Below are 19,773 nucleotides of genomic sequence, written 5' to 3'. Positions count from 1 at the left end.
TTCAGAACAAAGGACTGTTGGACTATACAGCCTCACATTCCAATTAGCAACTTCCAGCTTCCACAAATTCCAATTTATGCTATATGGGAAGACTTTACAGTTATTGTAATATGGCCGGCCAGGTCAAACTGTGGCTCTCCAGCTGTTATGAAACTACACATCCCAGCATGCTTTGCCACTGTGTACAGGTATGAACCCAGTAATGTTTGTCGTGTGTGTGTGTTTTTTTTGTTTGTTTTTCCCCTTGTAACTATGGTTAAAAGCTCTTGCAGAAATTTGTGCAAGGAACATATAGGAGGGTGCTGGTGAGAAGAAATGGGCAAATGTCTTGCTTGGGCTCCCAAATGGCCCTTTTCAGGTAATGCTCAGCAAAACCTGGTGCTTCTGGGTGCAATCAGTCTCTTTAAAAAAAAAAAAAAAAAACCACAAAACCATTAAATTGCATCCCCGATCTTCTGTCACTCTAGGCCAGAGATTGCACAAGCATAAAGAATTAAAAATCCCCAATAATCTGATTACCTAAGTGTGGGACAAGCTAGTCCACTAGACTTTGCATTTGGCAAGGAAGATTGACAAGTGTCTATTTAGTTATTACACATTTAGTTATTCTCTGCTGTAAATGGTGCATTTCAATTTAAACCAATGGTGGACAACCCCTTTTAAAATATTTCAAGCTAATGGCATGTTTCAAAGCAAACTGGGCAGTCGTTTGTGAAAAGGCAATTGTCTGCTACTGGCGTAATTCACCTTACAAGACCTCTATTGTTACACATCGTAGACGAGGACACCGATCTCTTCATTAAATTGGGGTATTGTTTCTGGTCTTCTGTGGTCCAAGGATGAAAGCTATTAAGACGCTTTATTTTTAGTACTTGACAGTCTACATAAAAATAGAGATGCCTTTGTTTTCTAACAATTATCCTGGTGTTTTATTCTAGATTTCAACTACAGTTCTTGCTTTCACATCTGCCTGCACAAGTCAGTGATGGAGTCAGAAGTTAAAGACGGGGATGAAGAAAATCTTCAGAGTGCATTTAAAAAGCTGCGTGTAGATGCTGAAGGGTAAGCTGCCTAGAGTTCCGGTCTGGTATTGTACTTCATATGATTAAAGGCTTTTCCAGCCTGCTCATTATTATTAGTATTATTATTATTACATAATTATCTATTCGCTGCTGTAGCGATTACTAAAGCCCAATAGAAAGGCAAGACTATGCTATGTATTACAATACTAAAGATGGGTAATAATCACATTGTCCTATTGATTCAAACAGACTTCCAGCTGCGGCTTTTACTTGCTGCTTCTGGGTAATTCTGCTTTCCAGCAGTAAGGTTTTTATGGCTACTCCGTACGTAACGAGTGATCAAATAAGTTATTTAAAGGTGCGTTAACATTGTTTTAAATGCTTCCCTGAGAAGTCACTGGCCATTCTTTTATAAAATGATTTAATATTTTTATTGACATGGATGTAAAGATAAAATATTGCCTGCAAAGTGTTTGATGGTAAAACACCCTTTTCTCTTGATATATCCCTCAAATGCATATTTTACTTTTAAGGGGCCTACACACAGGGAGATGTGCTGAGCATTATGAGTGATACTAGCTCGCTCAGCTTACAGTGAAGTGTCAGCACTGTGTGCTGAGCAATCTATCAGGGCCAGTGTTTTCTGGTTAGAGCACTTGCCCAACCGATTAAGGTCTAGCATGCTGGATCTTAATCGCCGGGCGATAGCAGCACGCGGGGCCAGAGGTGTACCTAGATATTTGTGGGCCCCATAGCAAAAGTTTGTAAGGGCCCCTATTTAGCAACTGATGGTGATAAATGTATGTAAAACATATTACTTAGACAGTAAAGATGGGCCCCCTGCAGCTCTGGGCCCCATAGCAGCTGCACCCCTTGCACCTATGGCAGTTATGCCCTTGCACGGGGCCACGCATTGCTATCACTATGGCCTCTACACGTGTATCGATGTAGCGGCATTTTCTAAGTAACCTAGTGAGATCGGTTATAAAATGCCCCTACATCGCTATCATTTCTCTCCCTCCAGTATATTTACTAAATATTGTTTTTCATCTATTTCAAATCAATTTAAGTTGATAATGTACTTCCAGGGCTTAGTCATACATTTTCTAACATTTAAATTTGAAGATTAAAAATCATCTGATAGTAAATGTGTTCAGGCCCTGAAGGTCCTTCTCAATTAACATATATTTGCATTGATATAAATCAATGGAAAGGGACCTAGTAAATGTAGACTGGTATTCAATTGAGTTGTTACTGCAACTAGATATTTCTCTGCAGCGCATTCCATTATTCCCGATTATGTAGCACTTACCAGGGATTGTTACAGGTACCGCAGCACATAAAGTATAATCTCCGATAGGCAGCCTCCAGAGCCACGATAAGTGCGGCTTATCAGGGGACCAATGTTTTTTCTGAGAACAGGAGCTGATTGGCTGGTGGTTTATCACTTTTCAAGACTTATTACATCCTGCCTCCTGTGTTTGTACCACACATTATAAATATACCCCCTAAGTCTCCTTTTTTTTTCTCGTATTACTTCTGTACATCCAAAGTTCTCCAGTATGCAAATTCAATTTTTTTTTTTTTTTTAAGTTAATGGAGACCTTTTATATTGTTATTAAACAGTACCTATTGCTTCTGATGTAAACTTTTTTATATGCTAAGTATCTCCAGTATCCATTCTTCCATTGGCAAGGATAGTACATGGAATATTTGTACACGCAGACAGACTGATGCTCTTTCTATTCAGCTTCCTTCTATGTTGGGAGCTGGTATGAGTCAGGTATTCTATATTGTATTTCGCCCACAGATAGATTTCATGCTCTCTTCCTAGGCAGAATGAGCAGTGAAGGATTTATTTTTTTATGTTCTGCCTAGTGTGCAGCCATTTTGTGCAGTGGGCTTTATCTCAAAGGTGCATTTAATCAGTAACTCTAATCAGTCAAGACGTGGGACATAGTATCATTTGTAGACAGTGTTTATAGTCTAAGTCGTACCTAGCCTCCTTCCTCTTTAATTGTTAGATACACTCTTTATAGAGTCCTCTGACAGGCAGTCATAATGTTGGCAAGAACATTACAAACTATGTTCTTGTGGGCATCACAACTGTAAACCTTCTGCGTTACCAGCCTTTTTTACAGTTATACTCGTCCCCTTATGTTATCAAGAACATTCCAAACATTGGTTCTTCACAACTGCTAATGGGTTTGCCGGGGGCTGGCCTATTAGTCTTGATACCAACTGTTATCAGGTATAATGCTTTGCATGCCTAAAACCGTGAAGCATAATCCAAGCAGCTGCCAGGACATTCTATGACGCATTTCATCGGTGATCATGGGTCCTTTTTTGGTTATTGGATAAAATGATTATAACCATTTGTCATTTATCGCGATATCCTTATTTGTCTACGGCACTCCTAGGATACATCCGATAATGTACATTTCCCTTTTGTGTTTTTGGATTGGTGTGTGTGTGCATGCATGCAGAACCTACCTCATCCTCCAAAGATAAGCATCTTCTTTATGTGTTTTTTATCAGAAGCAATTTTATTGTTTTTATGTGCTTTTTCTATGGGCAGTATTCAATGACCAAGTTCTCCGTGCATGGAGAGCGTTTTATTTCGCTCTCCATGCACTCTCCGTGTTCCGGAGGGCTCGCTGCCACTCCTGCTCCCTCTATTCAATGTGGTTAAGACTCGCGGCGAGTCTTAACCCCTGCAGCGGACGAGCGTCCGCGGCAGGGAGCTTTCAGGGAGCCGGGGGACGGAAGCAGCCAGAGAGATTAGTCTCCCTGGCTGCTCCAGAGGAATGTGGAGATGAGGGGGGCTCTCCGAGACCCAGGCAGCACAGGCTGCCCCCCCCCTATAGCCAGCGGGGGACCCAGTATTCACTGCACCCGATCGTGCATATTAACGATCGGGTGCAGTGAATATATGAATATGTAATGAGCGGCTCGAGCGCTCCGGCCCCCTGCTGGCTGCACTGTGTAAAAAAAAAAAAAAAAATTTAAAAATATTTATTTTTTCAAATTAAATATATATTCATGTGCTATAAGCACATGAATAAAAATAACATGCCCCTTCACAGAAAAAAAAAACTGATTTTTTGACACCAAAATTAAAAAAAAAAACCTTTTAGTTTAAAAGTTCACATTCCAGCTCCCCATCAAAAGATGGAGAATTGCTACACGGAGAGACATGGAGAAAATCACTTAGAAAGACGGAGAATATTTCACATTGAATAGGGTTGCTCGCTTTTGGAGAGCAAAATGCTCCGTCCAAGGTGAACAAAGCACAAATTCTCCACAAAACACGGAGAACTTTTCTCATTGAATACTGCCCTTTGATTTATTTTTTAGTACAAAACCCTGCTTTTAATGAAGAATTTGTCTAAATTCTTATTTTTATATAATGTCTATATGCAAACACGCATAACATACAGTATCTGGGCGGTCAAGCAGCCTAACCATAACCCCTGTGCCACACTTCCTAAATCTAACCACCCCAGAGCTAAATACCCCCCCCCCCCCCCCCAAACCTTAAACATTCTCGCCTGCTTGTCTGCACTTTCCACAATATGTAACTGTTGACCCTAAACCAGTGGGAATTTTATCTATTTTCATCCATGAACGCACGTCTTTCTGATCTTGCTGACCCTTTCCTGCCAAATAGCTTGAGCTCTGATCTATAGAGCAACTTTGTGTAGTATCAGTGATAAAACACATAATATTGATATTATACGTGGATAAGAAGTTGAAGACCTAAAGATACTTTCAAGAATACATAAAAATGAATGAACCTTGGCTACCTGGGGATTCTCTAGTATAAACCTGTGGCTTGTGTTCTAGGTGTACAGCGGCCTTGTGTGCAGTTGATGGCTGCAATACGAGAACATGTGGAAGAGCTACTTTAGAAGACACAAAGGCTAAAGTTTTGGGCCCCCATAAGGATAGCTGGCATGGGTAAGGATTTCAGTGATTTTGTTTAACTTCCTCATAGTACAGTGGTTAGCACTGTTACTTGTCACGGGATACGGTAGTATTGTCGACCCAACTTAGGTAGACATGGTTGAAGGTCGATATGGGACAAGGTCAACATGGTTTTAGGTCAACGTGTTTTTTTTTTTTTTAAATCTATAACTGCCCTGCTATAATTAGAACTGAGGTATAGATTTATTAAGCTCAGTAAAGTGATAAACTGTCTGTCTTTTTATCACCGTCCAATCAGCTCTTAACTGTGAAGTTACAGGCTTGGTTTGAAAAATGACAGGTAGCAGCTGATAATAAAAACCAGACATTTTATCACTTTACCAAGCTTAATATATCTACACCTGAAGGTGCCCATACACGTTACAATTATTGTATACAATATCGCATCTCATCGCAGCTCGGTTTGGCGATGAGATGCGATCTAGTACAAAAAGTATGTGCTGCACATACTTCTTGAATTAGATCTCATCGCAAAACCGAGATGAGATGCGATATTGTATACAATATTGTAACGTGTATGGGCACCTTGAGTTCTGAAAATCATTTTTGCAATATGCCATCTCTTATACCTGGCCATCCTGTGTTTTTTTTTGCTTCAGTAATGGCAGATGACTCATGATAGATCTGGGACTATTGCGCCATCACAATAGTTGTCCATAAACCACTTTTAATGGAAGTTAGAGAAGTGCTGCTCGGTTGGCATCCCCTGTAAACCACATTAGAATATATGTGATGACTTGCTCAGTAATCCATTAACATTTATTTATGAAGCCTCAGCATACTCCATAACACTTCTGTCATTACTTGCTTATTTGTTCCCTCCTTTTTTTTTTGTAGATCAACAAGAAAAACTACAAGAGGAGCTGGAAGAACACCACGAAGAAGACGCTCTAAATCCCCAGTACTGCATCCACCAAAGTTTACACACTGCAGCACAAAGACCACTTGTAGCTCCCAACTAAAGCACAAGAGCCTTTGCGATGCTGTAGATGGAAGTGTCTCTATCAGCCGATCAGCTGCAAGTGATCCACCTAGCACTTCTTCTCTTGGTGTCAATGGCTACATGAGATTTGGCCTGAAGCCCTCGGAGGAACCTGCATCAGAGACCTCTTCCCAATTGGGGAAGATAAATTCTTCAGTTTCCTTGGAGCCCAGAGCAAGCTTACAGGCTAGCCTTCCCTCGGATTTTCACTCTGTATCTGAGCTTAGCACAGATGCAAAATGTACTTGCAAAGGCAGTGACTGCCAGTGCGATAACTGGCAAAACATGGAAGTGTACTCCTTTTCAGGCTTGCGGGACATGCTAACAGAATGTGAGAAGAGTGTGAAGGAGGAATCCTCTCCACCTTTACAAAACAGAACTCAAACAGTGGGCAGTGGTGCTTCTGGGTCTCCACGCTCCTGCTCAGAACAAGCCAGAGCATCAGTTGACGATGTAACCATAGAAGATCTTGCTGGATACATGGAATACTATCTGTATATTCCAAAGAAAATGTCACACATGGCAGAAATGATGTACACCTGACTTGCTGTTTCACACAAACTCAGAGAGGCATGGGTGGAAATAAACCGCATGTTGGTCATTGACAAGCTCTCTGGTCTTTGAATTTCCAGTTGTCACCACAATGTTACTAAATCACAACGGTGAAAAAGCTTCACTCCCCAAATTAACTACCAGCAATCATGCAACTTAAATAAATGTTGTGTTGTATGAGTTTTCAGGGCTAATCTCTACACCCATTAAGATGCTATGAAAAAAAGGCTCTAAATCGGATTTATTCAGTAATGTTAACTGTGCTTTAACTATTAATCATACTCCTAAATAAGTGGCCGCATTCTGTGTCCGTACAAGACTCTTCTACCTGTATGTCGCTAGCCAGTCATGAAGTTGCATGCAAGCAGCTGCTACCCATTAATCACGCTGGCGTGGATTGTAGTGGAGTGTAGTAATGAATGATCCTCTGCTATAGCCCGCTCTGTTTTGCGGGCTATTTCCAGGTCTGAAATATGCAACAGTCTCCAAAATGCTCTAAATAGAACCACAGTGGGGGAAGAAATGGAACCATTTCCATGCAATGTTGTCCAGATGCTATTTTGAGATGGCTTCATGGGAAAATCATTATGTTCTTGCAGTGTTACATGAATGTTGGTCATGGTAGATTAACTTTTTGTGTTTAAAAACATAGAGACATTAGATTCTGCATTGTAAAGTGAGAATAATTTATAAAATTAGACTGTTTCCCCAGTTGCAGTGATCTTTTCAGCCAGTGTATTGAAATGTTCTGGAGCTTGAAGCTAAAACACAGTAGATTCATGTTAGCCGAATAAACATTCAGTAAAATAACAAAGTTTAAATGTCTCGTGATGGTGATTTTCTTATTTGTTTAATTTATTCTAAGTTTTTCTCCTGTTTTTATTTTTTTTATTTTGCTCTTTAATCCAACTTTATTAGCTCTGTTACAATTTCATATTTCAGTTTGATAGTGAAGATTGAATGATGTGAGGTTTTATCGTGTATTAGTGGACCGCAAAATTACAACCATTCAAAGGGACAGGGTGATGCTGAATCTGAGATTAAGTTCTCATTCAATATCTAAAATATTTCTATGATCACTTATCAGGTAAGCAGTTATGGGCCTGATTCAGAGTTGATTGCTTATTTGCAATCTGTTGGATTATGGAGCGACTGCGCATGCAGGAGACAAAATAAATGAAAATATCATCGCATTTCCCTCCCGATTTGATGGACAGGAAGTCTCATTTGGGGGTGGAAACCTGACCTTTTCTGGCAGTGTCAGGGGAAACGCAGGTGTCCCAGACATTTTAAGGGAGGGTGTGTGACGTCATCACTGGCCTTGATCAGCCTGTCTCTGTTGCGGAGCTGTGGAAGGGTCAGACTTACACTTGCACAGACTGGAAAAATCATTCAATGGTTCGGGTATTGTGTATGGATGTGTGACACAATACTGGATAGTGATAATTTTGCAATTCACTTGCAGATTTGCACTGGGTGTGTTTTACTTTTTTTTTCTGGACAGCGGCTAACTTCTCTCAGTCAAATACTGTGCGATTTGGCGCTGCCTGCCTGAAGGGTAATGCTAGCAAATCAAATAGATGTATATAAGATAAAGAAAGGTGCATAAAAGGATTTAATAGTAAAAATAGTGCATGCAAAACAAACTTGATTATTGGGCAAATATATGTATATGTTATGTCTGAATTGACAATTCTTAGTCCATATATTGCAGATGTTATAAGGGGGGTACTGTGGTGAGAGGGGCTGGCGTCCCGTCCCCTCTCAGTGCACAGGTCCCTCTCAACACTCACAGTTCTTGGGGTAAAGTCTTTTCCGTATGTCCCACGTAGCTACTCGGTCCCACGATGCCACTCTTCTGGTGGAGTGGGATGTCTCTAGATGTACGCTTGTGTTCAGCGGGGTTTGTGGAAAGTACACTGGGGTTTGTGCACGGAATGGGTTTCACCTGGAAGGCTGCTAGCTACCACGGCGGAAGACTCGCAAGGCTCCTGGCGGGGAGTTCCTACGTTCGCCGCTCGTTATAACCCAGACCTTTCTTTCTGGTGTCCCCAGATCCGGCCTCCCAGGCGGCTGTGTCCCGGCGTTCTCCGGCCTTCTCACTCCGTCTGCGGGGCGCCAATGGATGACGTCACCGTCAGATGGGGAGCTGGACGTCGGGATGCCGCGGTTTCAGCCTCAACTGTGCTCGTACACGCTGCGGCCCCTGGTTACAGGCTGGTGCCGGCTTGTCGATGATGGCTTTAGGGTGCGATGTATTATAATGGGTGAGTGGATACCAACGCGTTTCGGCTCTCTTCGGAGCCTTTTTCAAGGATGTCAGTGCCGGTGTCAGGACTGTCTTTAAATTCAGTGACCCTCCTCCTGATTGGTTGCGGGTTCTGGATGCTTATTGGTTCATCAGTGTTGACTCTGGCACGAGGGAGGGGCCAGGTATGGAGGTCAGTTCCTGAGGGTACTATTTCATTGGTCAGAGGTTTGAAATGGTGATTGGCTTCAGATCCCTGGCCCCGGTAAGTAGGCGGGGTCAGGTACACAGTTCATATCAGTGAGTATTGGACTACGTATTTTTGATGCTGATACTAATGTCCAGTTCTGTGTTATAGATAAATGGGCAGACAATGTATACCTTATGCAGCAATAGCCTGATGGCATATGCACTTAAATACATGTATAAGGATGATGGTAATCGTGATATGAGGTAGAGGCAATACTACTATTCTATGGAGTCCTAGATTGCTCCATTATTCGTTGATGATAGACAAGGGATATTGTGATATTTATAATGCTGCTACATTGAAATCTATATTTAACCCCTTAGGCTCCAATGTTTTCAGGGTGAATATCCACTTAAGCTCTTCTTTGTCTAATATCCACTTAAGCTCTTCTTTGTCTTTGTGTAAGGACAGGATATTAGGAGACATTCTACCGGAGAGACCGAAGGTAGTCTACAGGAAGGCCCCTGACATCAAGAACACACTGGTTAGGAACCATATCCCACCCGGCAGGTTAACACAGACCACACTGATAAAGGGCACCCCTGGCTTTTCCAGGTGTGGCGATTGCATGGGGTGCAAAACATGTGCTAGAATGGAGAAGAAAACCGACACCTTTAAGTCCAATATCACAGGACAATCATTCCATATCAAACAAGAGTTGACCTGTCACCACAAAGGAGTCATCTACCTGTTGGCCTGTACGTGCGGTCTACAGTATGTGGGTCGCACGATCAGGCCCTTCAAGATTAGATTAGCAGAGCATATTCGGAATATCAAGAAGGGTTATGAACAGCATAGCCTATCTAACCATTTCGGACTCACACATGGACAGAATCCCAAGGACCTAACTTTCCTCATTATTACCCAATTAGACCAAAACTGGAGGGGGGGCAATTTCAGCAAGAAATTAGACAAAGAAGAGCTTAAGTGGATATTCACCCTGAAAACATTGGAGCCTAAGGGGTTAAATATAGATTTCAATGTAGCAGCATTATAAATATCACAATATCCCTTGTCTATCATCAACGAATAATGGAGCAATCTAGGACTCCATAGAATAGTAGTATTGCCTCTACCTCATATCACGATTACCATCATCCTTATACATGTATTTAAGTGCATATGCCATCAGGCTATTGCTGCATAAGGTATACATTGTCTGCCCATTTATCTATAACACAGAACTGGACATTAGTATCAGCATCAAAAATACGTAGTCCAATACTCACTGATATGAACTGTGTACCTGACCCCGCCTACTTACCGGGGCCAGGGATCTGAAGCCAATCACCATTTCAAACCTCTGACCAATGAAATAGTACCCTCAGGAACTGACCTCCATACCTGGCCCCTCCCTCGTGCCAGAGTCAACACTGATGAACCAATAAGCATCCAGAACCCGCAACCAATCAGGAGGAGGGTCACTGAATTTAAAGACAGTCCTGACACCGGCACTGACATCCTTGAAAAAGGCTCCGAAGAGAGCCGAAACGCGTTGGTATCCACTCACCCATTATAATACATCGCACCCTAAAGCCATCATCGACAAGCCGGCACCAGCCTGTAACCAGGGGCCGCAGCGTGTACGAGCACAGTTGAGGCTGAAACCGCGGCATCCCGACGTCCAGCTCCCCATCTGACGGTGACGTCATCCATTGGCGCCCCGCAGACGGAGTGAGAAGGCCGGAGAACGCCGGGACACAGCCGCCTGGGAGGCCGGATCTGGGGACACCAGAAAGAAAGGTCTGGGTTATAACGAGCGGCGAACGTAGGAACTCCCCGCCAGGAGCCTTGCGAGTCTTCCGCCGTGGTAGCTAGCAGCCTTCCAGGTGAAACCCATTCCGTGCACAAACCCCAGTGTACTTTCCACAAACCCCGCTGAACACAAGCGTACATCTAGAGACATCCTACTCCACCAGAAGAGTGGCATCGTGGGACCGAGTAGCTACGTGGGACATACGGAAAAGACTTTACCCCAAGAACTGTGAGTGTTGAGAGGGACCTGTGCACTGAGAGGGGACGGGACGCCAGCCCCTCTCACCACAGTACCCCCCTTATAACATCTGCAATATATGGACTAAGAATTGTCAATTCAGACATAACATATACATATATTTGCCCAATAATCAAGTTTGTTTTGCATGCACTATTTTTACTATTAAATCCTTTTATGCACCTTTCTTTATCTTATATACATCTATTTGATTTGCTAGCATTACCCTTCAGGCAGGCAGCGCCAAATCGCACAGTATTTGAGTATATCCCAGGGGGCTGGGGAATCCCCCTTCTTTTGGCAGCGCCTCAAACCATAGGTTGAGCGCAATAACCATCCTTTAACCTACATAACTTCTCTCAGTCATCTGCAACTTTGCACATGAGCAATCAGGTCTTATATAATTTTTAACCATTTCAGGTAAGGAATGTTGGAACACTTCTTTAACTAATAGTTGGAGACCAGCAAGGTGCAAGTGTCCTCATCAGAGTCCAAGTTGCAAGTGATCTGGACTCTGATAAGCATACTTGCACCTACCTACCAGAAGTGGTCAATTTTTTTGCCCTGCTCTAAAGCCACCTAAAGAACAAGATAACTTTTTGCACATTGCAGGATCGATCGAGTTCCATCTCCTATTTTGTTTTAATCTTTTTTGGACCCCATGTGTGTGTAACATTGTTGGCTAAATAGGGTCACCATAACCAAATTGGGAAGAGTACAAATTAGATACCAGTATTGAGAAAAACAAAGGAAACACACCATTAATTTTGAATACAAGTTCCTACCACCTATTGGTTTCATCCAATAGGTGGTAGATCCATTATTGATTGAGCTACCCATCAAGCCTTTAAGCAAATTAAGGAAGTCTAAACATTACCAGAAGAACCCTTTAAAACATCCATTAAAGATTTGTATAAACATTTACACCCCTGATAGTCTCGTATTGGGATGAAACGCGTCGGGGACATATGACATCTATAACAAGAAATTGACATGAAAGACTTGTTTTAAATTTGTATTTTAATGTTTTTATGTATAAAAATTTCTGTCTGGATTTATGAAGTAAGGAGAGACCGAAATTACCCATTACTACTTTAGGGCGCCCTATAACACTATTGTGGGTAAATTTGGATTGTGGAGGCCCCACTAGTAGGGGGCAGAGTGTTATTGGCTAGAAAATTATTTGAGTGTGCTAGAACCTTAAATAAGAAGTACCGCCCAGCAATACTATTACAATAAAATATTTTAAGGCCAATCATCACAGGATCAATGACTTCATATATCCATTATCAGCGTATATTCAAGTAAGTTGCAGGATCCATTGTGTATTATATCCATTTCTTTACAAAAGTAACAAACGCGTTTCATATAACAACTTAATTAGGGGTATAGCAAAACACGGATCTTTTAACCAAGATTAGAATATCAAAACATTTTTTTTTTTTATCATACAATCAAATTGAGTATGTAGAGTAAGAACACCACCCAGACAAGATCTATAATGATCACTGTAAAGGTGGGTATACATGGATAGATGTGTCCAACGATTCGATCTCGCTAACGATTCGGTCTGAACTCCTGAACCAACGATTTCATGACAAAGTGAAACGATTCACCTAACGATTTGGGACAAACGACCGATCGTTAGCGAGTCGATATCGTTGGTCGTTTCTCTTAAAACACAGACGATTGATCTAGTGTCCTTTGAATTATAAATAATGGGCGGAATAATGGGTGTGACTTAACAGGGTAGACAAGCATCCTCCATTCTACCTCACAGCAGTATTGTTGTTGGAGAGACTGGATTTATCCAGCTACTGCAGTGCTTTTGCTAGCAAAGTGTGATTTTGGCCTGTTTTGCTCACATTATGGATTCCTATCAATACCAGCTTGCGTTGTGCTACGCATATCTCATGCTGAAACGTAGGGATCCAGCCCGAAGGAGGAGGCAGGCGAGATCCTGTTGGACCAAGGAATGGCTACTGAGGAGGGACACTCAGTCCCACATGTCTCTCCTGGTGGAGATCCGAGGTACCCACCCCTGTGACTACCGGAATTTTCTGCGAATGGATGAGGACACGTTTCAGGAATTGCTACGTCTGGTCACTCCGATCATCCAGAAAGAGAGCACTAATATGAGGGCGGCAATTTCTGCGGAGGAGAGACTGGTCGTCACCCTGAGGTACCTTGCCACAGGAAGATCCCTGGCTGATCTGAAGTTTGGCTCCCTGATCTCACCTCAGGCATTGGGGAGGATTATCCCTGAAACTTGCCAGGCTATTGTGGAAATCCTGAAGTCTCAGTACTTTAAGGTAAGCGTAAATAACACATACAATATACTCAGGTGCCAAACTTTTTTTTTATTTTAATTTGTACACCGGTGCACATTACGCAAAACATATTGCTGCTTTTGGATTATCAAGAATAAAATAAAACATGTCACATGATTTTTAAGTGGCAAAATAAATTAAAAGAGAGCCATGTATGTGAAAAATGTTAAGGACCTCCATTTTCATTCACACACTATCGAAGAAGGTATGGAGTTGATGTTAAATAGTGTGGTGCGTAGCAAGCAACCGAGACAAATGTGTCCCAAACACGAGAGACAAAACAATAGACCACCAGTGCAACAAGCACTGCATCACACATCATTAACTATGAAAGGGAAGCTGAATGTTTAATCAAAGATGGATGGTGGTATTCAAGTATCACATGGGTCAACAAACTGCAGCCCTACAGATGTTGTGAAACTACAAATCCCAGCATGCCTTGCCACAGTTTTGCTTTAAGGGAGTGTTAAAACTGTGACAAGGCATGCTGGGATTTGAAGTTTCACAACATCAGGAGGGCCGCAGTTTGAGGACCCATGAAGTATCATATTGAAGCCATTAGTGGAAACCACAAAAATGTTACAGTTGAACCACATTTTTGCCGTCATCATTGCAGTCCTGCAATGCACTATAGATGACGTCAAATGAGGTCGAGGGAAATGAGTTTGCAGGTTGATTCTGCTCTGGCCTGGCCATCACTGTGCGGGGATAGGTGGGGGGTGGGCTAGTCATGTGGAATGGAGCAGTGACCATTCCTGCATTGGACTGGTATGTTTTACCTGGGTCATGCAGGTCTGGGCCGGTGGGCGTCACTGTACGGGGATAGGTGGGGGGTGGGCTAGTCATGTGGAATGGGGCATTGACCATTCCTGCATTGGACTGGTATGTTCTACCTGGTTCATGCAGGTCTGGGCCGGTGGGCGTCACTGTACGGGGATAGGTGGGGGGTGGGCTACTTATGTGTAATCTGGAGGCGACCATTCCAGCACTGGCTTGGTATGTTATACTGGGGTCATGGTGAACAGGCGTGGCGTTCAGCACCGCACATGGAGGTTCACCAATGTTTGGAGGGGTTAGGTATGACCTTGGGTGGCCTACACTAGGGGGAGGCATAGTGTAATCGCAAACACCTGTTTCTGGTTTGAGGCGTTTGTTCCTGCCACGGTACAGCAAATCATATACAATTCGTTCGAATTCAACCTGTTGGTCAGGATCCATCTTGCGTAATGCACCACCAACATGAGTTGCAAAATTCGCAAAATAATCGGGTTCCTTGTTTAAAACTTGCTCGACTTTCTGTAGTAGAACTGCATTTTGATCAGTAGTCGATTTGGCCGTTGCATCCTGACGTCTGTACCTTCTTCTGGTAGTTGAGCTATCACTTCCAGCATTGGAGGCGACGCCTGTGGATGTTTCGGTAGGGCTGGAGAGAACAGGGGATGCGAGTTGTTCCAGATCCGGTGTGGAAGCCTGTTGAAAGTACAAAAATTATATTAATCTCTTTTTCATTTTTTGATGTGTTCACAGTTTCCATCCAGCACAGAGGACTGGACTTTAATTGCCAACGAGTTTGATCGGCGTTGGAACTTTCCAAACTGCGGGGGAGCAATAGATGGGAAGCACATTCGCATCACACCGCCTGCACACTCAGGATCTTATTATTTCAATTATAAAGGATACTTCAGTATTGTACTGATGGCGGTGGTAAATGCAAACTATGAATTTATTTTTGTGGATGTTGGGAAAAATGGACGCGCTTCGGATGGGGGATCCTTTAAAAGAACTGAGTTTTATGAGCGCATGATGTCTAATAGGCTAAGGTTGCCAACTGTGCCTGATACCAAACATGGCTTAAATTATGTTTTTGTGGCTGATGAAGCATTTGCTCTACACGAACATCTGTTGAAGCCATATGCTCAAAGGGGGCTGACACCTCAACAGCGAATCTTTAATTATAGACTGTCGAGGGCTAGGCGTGTTGTTGAGAACACTTTTGGGATTCTGAGCAACCGCTTCCGTGTGCTACACACGGCAATTAACTTGCGGATTGATAAAATCGACTGGGTTGTGCTGGCATGTTGTGTGTTGCACAACTACTTGCGACGCAAAGCAATGCAACAACAAACTGCCATCAACATGGTCGATGATCCCAATCAACCAGAGGAAGTGTCGAATATTGCCTCTGTTGGAGCACCTGCCCTCCATGAGACAGGGAGTGCACGGGCTAAAGCTGTCCGCGAGCAGTACTTGGCATATTTTAATGGTGTTGGTGCAGTGCCATGGCAGGAGGAGTGCCTACACTAATAGAGTTGTGAATTGTGGGCTTTTGTTGCAGTCAACTTACCAAATCACTGGCTGAATTATCCCCATTATCTTCTGTATCATCTGTTGGCACCTCCTCGACCAAAAGCATTCTTGATGGGCGCTCTGGATCCTGTTCTAGGACGAATTTTAATTGGTCGTAGTACCACAGATTGGTTAGGTACACGTCCTGGGCACCAGCACCTGAAGACCGCGATGCAGCAATTTTCTTGTGCTCCTTTAGAAAGACTGTGCGCACATTCTGGATTTTACGGCGCACCCATTTTGGGCAGGCTTCCTCGTGGAATTGGAGGCTGTAGGTCACGAGGTGCTTTATAGCGAGGTCTTTCTTATTTTTGTTTGCATAGTCGCGGGATTTGACCTTCCATAGGCATTCGTGTTCCTGATAGATCGCAAAAAAGCCTGTAAGGAACTCCCGCTCCCGTTCACTGGTCATGTCTCTGTAATTAAAAAGTTATGTTTTCTGGTTAGTTTTCACAAAAATATGTAGTTGTACACCATATCATGCTTTTGCTTACTAAATAAATGTTATATTGCTGTTACTTCAGTTCAGTTTTAGTATTTTGGATGTTCGCAATAAATGAGGTGTTTGGTGGGCAGCAGCAGCTACATACACAAGGGGTGCAGTGTGTACAACATTGGTGGGCAGCGGCAGCTACATACACAAGGGGTGCAGTGTGTACAACATTGGTGGGCAGCAGCAGCTACATACACAAGGGGTGCAGTGTGTACAACATTGGTGGGCAGCGGCAGCTACATACACAAGGGGTGCAGTGTGTACAACATTGGTGGGCAGCGGCAGCTACATACACAAGGGGTGCAGTGTGTACAACATTGGTGGGCAGCAGCAGCTACATACACAAGGGGTGCAGTGTGTACAACATTGGTGGGCAGCAGCAGCTACATACACAAGGGGTGCAGTGTGTACAACATTGGTGGGCAGCAGCAGCTACATACACAAGGGGTGCAGTGTGTACAACATTGGTGGGCAGCAGCAGCTACATACACAAGGGGTGCAGTGTGTACAACATTGGTGGGCAGCGGCAGCTACATACACAAGGGGTGCAGTGTGTACAACATTGGTGGGCAGCGGCAGCTACATACACAAGGGGTGCAGTGTGTACAACATTGGTGGGCAGCAGCAGCTACATACACAAGGGGTGCAGTGTGTACAACATTGGTGGGCAGCGGCAGCTACATACACAAGGGGTGCAGTGTGTACAACATTGGTGGGCAGCGGCAGCTACATACACAAGGGGTGCAGTGTGTACAACATTGGTGGGCAGCAGCTACATACACAAGGGGTGCAGTGTGTACAACATTGGTGGGCAGCAGCAGCTACATACACAAGGGGTGCATTGTGTGTACAACATTGGTGGGCAGCGGCAGCTACATACACAAGGGGTGCATTGTGTGTACAACATTGGTGGGCAGAAAGCTACTTACATCGCGGTGGCAAACAGTTTTTTACGCGCTGCTCCCTCCTTCACCATGCGGTGCTCCTCTCCACGCAGCCAGGGTGGGACAGGTTGACGTAATGGAGGAGGGGAGTGGTTTCCTAGTCGTCAGCCAAACCCAAATTGGACAGTGAAGAAACGATTACCAAAACGATTGTGCACATCGTTAGCGATTGGTCGCTGATCTTTCTGCATGCAGGGAAGATCAGCGACCTCTACTAACGACTGGCGGGTGCGCGCATCGCTGGCAATATCGTTCCAAAACACGGAACGATTTGAACGATTGGTCTTTACGATCGATCGGGAACGCCCACATCTTTTGCAAAATCTATCCGTGTATACCCACCTTTAGATTCCCCTTCTTTTAAATGGGCGCCAATTACAATGAGAGAACCACAGTTGGAGATGCCTTCTCCACTCCAAACTAAGAATATCCAGGTGCGGACAAATGAAAATCCGCATAGAGAGCACACTCCAAATGGAAAGTTCTTTAAACCTTCCTGATTATTGCTATGTAACCTTTCCTGTCACAAAGGGGTTAAAAAAAATGTAAGCAAGGGATGAGTGTTTCACAAGAAGTAGCTGGTTTCTTTGTACAATCTGTTATTAGAGACTTACTAGTGATTTACCCATTGATGTCAGACACGTAATGGTGATGCATTAGCACAGCTTATATTTACATAAATGAAGGTTTTTAATAATGTATTAACACCTGCTGGTATTCTGTGAGTAAAACGGCTGCACAGAAAGACCATTCTAAAAACAAATTGTGATCTACTCCTACGAATAAACAAATGACTAATGATGTGGGAGATCTCTGCTATCCCAAAAGATTAGCATTTTTGGGTGGTATGAATAATTGTGCTTCTGTAATTAATTATTGCTTTAGAAGTGTTACTCCTAAAATGTCAAATTAGTCTAGTCTCCCCAGTGCTTACAAAAAGCAAACCTGTAAATACAGCTTTAAATGAACCGTGACCTAAAATATATTTGCTTAATTGTGTCTATCCAGTGAATTTATAAGCTCGGCATGGTTTATGAATCTGTGTCTGTCCTCCTTTCTTTTTTTTTTTCTTTTTTTTTTTTATGCATCTATGTACACCCCAATAGCATAAATTGTGGAATTTTGATTACACTTTATTTAGATAAGAGCCTTCATGTTTTCTGACCGCATACTGCTGGGTAGCTATGTTGCAAGGCATTGATTCACTAAATGTTCTGAATGCTTTTCAGATTCTGAAAGCAAGTAGTGATTTACGTGAGCTCCTAGAGCAGTGATGAAGAACCTTGGCTCTCCAGCTGTTGTTGAGCTACGCATACTCTGCAATAGTTTTAGCATGGCCAAATTGCAACAACAGCTGGAGTGCCAAGGTTCTCAATCACTACCCTAGACCATTCTTTTATACATTCTTAAGTATGTCTGGCAGTATGTATCTAGTCCCTATAACCAATCCTTGTTAATCCCCTTTATTTGTCCATGCGGGTCAAACTGGGCCTTAAACATATGTCTGTGGAACATACACACACCTGTACATGAATCTTAGTTCTCTAGAGTGAGAGATTACTTTTTGGGTCTCTTGACCAATGTTCTGGAGCCTTCTCATGGAGGCTTAAAGTGTCTCTTCTGCCTTACGTTCAATGCTAAGATATTTAGCGAAATCTTAAGAAAACTGTTCTAAAGCATCCACAACTGAAGCGCCTTAAGTAGTACAACACTATTCAACTATTGCTTATTAAAACAACCTGCTGCTTCTGAATTAATTGGAACCAGTTATGAAAGCACTAATGAGCACAATTCTGATTTGTCCCTGTGTTACTTATCACTGCACTACTGTGTTCATGTCGCAGACCACATAAACATTGTACCCCTTGGCTGTCCTGTGAAGAACCAATCTTTCTTGAATCTGGTCCCTGGAAGCTGTTTTTGTATTGAAGATAATTTAAGAACACAGACCAAGTCCTTTGGGTATAGGTGAGGCGGTACAGTCACACTTTTTATTCTTCTGATTCCATGGTCCCACAGGGTGACATTGGGGTTGTTGGTGGTTCAGAGGACCGTGGCACCAATTGGGGAAGCTTTCAGGTTTCCCAGGATGCACATAACCCCGCCTCCATGCCTAACGCATCAGTTTTTTGTTGGTGCCAGCAGAAAGCTGGAGCACCTTTTTTATTTTCAGCAGGGATTGCCTCAGGCAATCCCAAAGAAGTTTTTTTATTTTTTGGTTTTACACTGCAGCGTTACTGCTGCTAGGCTGCCTGCACAGTCGGCAGCGCAGCAGCTCCATCCCCCTGCTGGCGCCAAAAATCCCCCATGACCCTGGTCAAGAGCGGTATGCAGCAACCTCTGACAGCATGGCTGGAGCACAGGGACAGGTAAGGCTCTCTGTGAGAGCACTAAATCACTGTGTGCCGGGTAGATGGGCCGCAACAGCTAGCGTGGATGCTGCTGCTTGCGGCAGGTACTCCATTAGAACAGTGGTTCCCAATCCTGGTCCTTAAGTACCCCCAACAGTACACATTTTCCAGGTCACCTAGCAGGTGCATAGATTATTCAGGCACATTTTAAAAAATCCACAGGTGGAGCTAATTATTTCACTTGTGATTCTGTGTAGAGACCTGGACTGTTGGGG

At 43.3% G+C, this 19,773-nt stretch overlaps 2 protein-coding genes across 3 annotated transcripts in view; one reads left to right on the top strand and one right to left on the bottom strand.

The window, feature by feature from the left end:
- Window positions 1-7,364, top strand: part of OSER1 (oxidative stress responsive serine rich 1) — a 36,481-nt gene extending 29,117 nt beyond the window's left edge. For both annotated transcript variants that reach the window (XM_083147005.1, XM_083147004.1), the window contains 3 exons: window positions 939-1,062; window positions 4,869-4,982; window positions 5,847-7,364. In XM_083147005.1, the coding sequence (XP_083003131.1) occupies window positions 986-1,062; window positions 4,869-4,982; window positions 5,847-6,534 (879 nt within the window). In that variant the 5' untranslated portion in view covers window positions 939-985 and the 3' untranslated portion in view covers window positions 6,535-7,364. The remainder of the gene's footprint in view (window positions 1-938; window positions 1,063-4,868; window positions 4,983-5,846) is intronic.
- A 6,466-nt stretch (window positions 7,365-13,830) lies between these two features.
- On the bottom strand, window positions 13,831-16,317 carry LOC146008080 (uncharacterized). The gene is made up of 2 exons (XM_083147003.1): window positions 15,709-16,317; window positions 13,831-14,834 (listed from the first exon to the last, which is right to left on the bottom strand). The coding sequence occupies exons 1-2, from the start codon at window positions 16,120-16,122 to the stop codon at window positions 13,944-13,946; spliced, it is 1,305 nt and encodes a 434-aa protein (XP_083003129.1). The 5' UTR covers window positions 16,123-16,317; the 3' UTR covers window positions 13,831-13,943.
- Between the last annotated feature and the right edge of the window lie 3,456 nt (window positions 16,318-19,773).

This window comes from Crinia signifera, chromosome 6 (assembly GCF_055691185.1).
Source record: "Crinia signifera chromosome 6, ASM5569118v1, whole genome shotgun sequence".
Classification (NCBI taxonomy): domain Eukaryota; kingdom Metazoa; phylum Chordata; class Amphibia; order Anura; family Myobatrachidae; genus Crinia; species Crinia signifera.
This window is presented reverse-complemented; position numbering and strand designations above follow the sequence as displayed.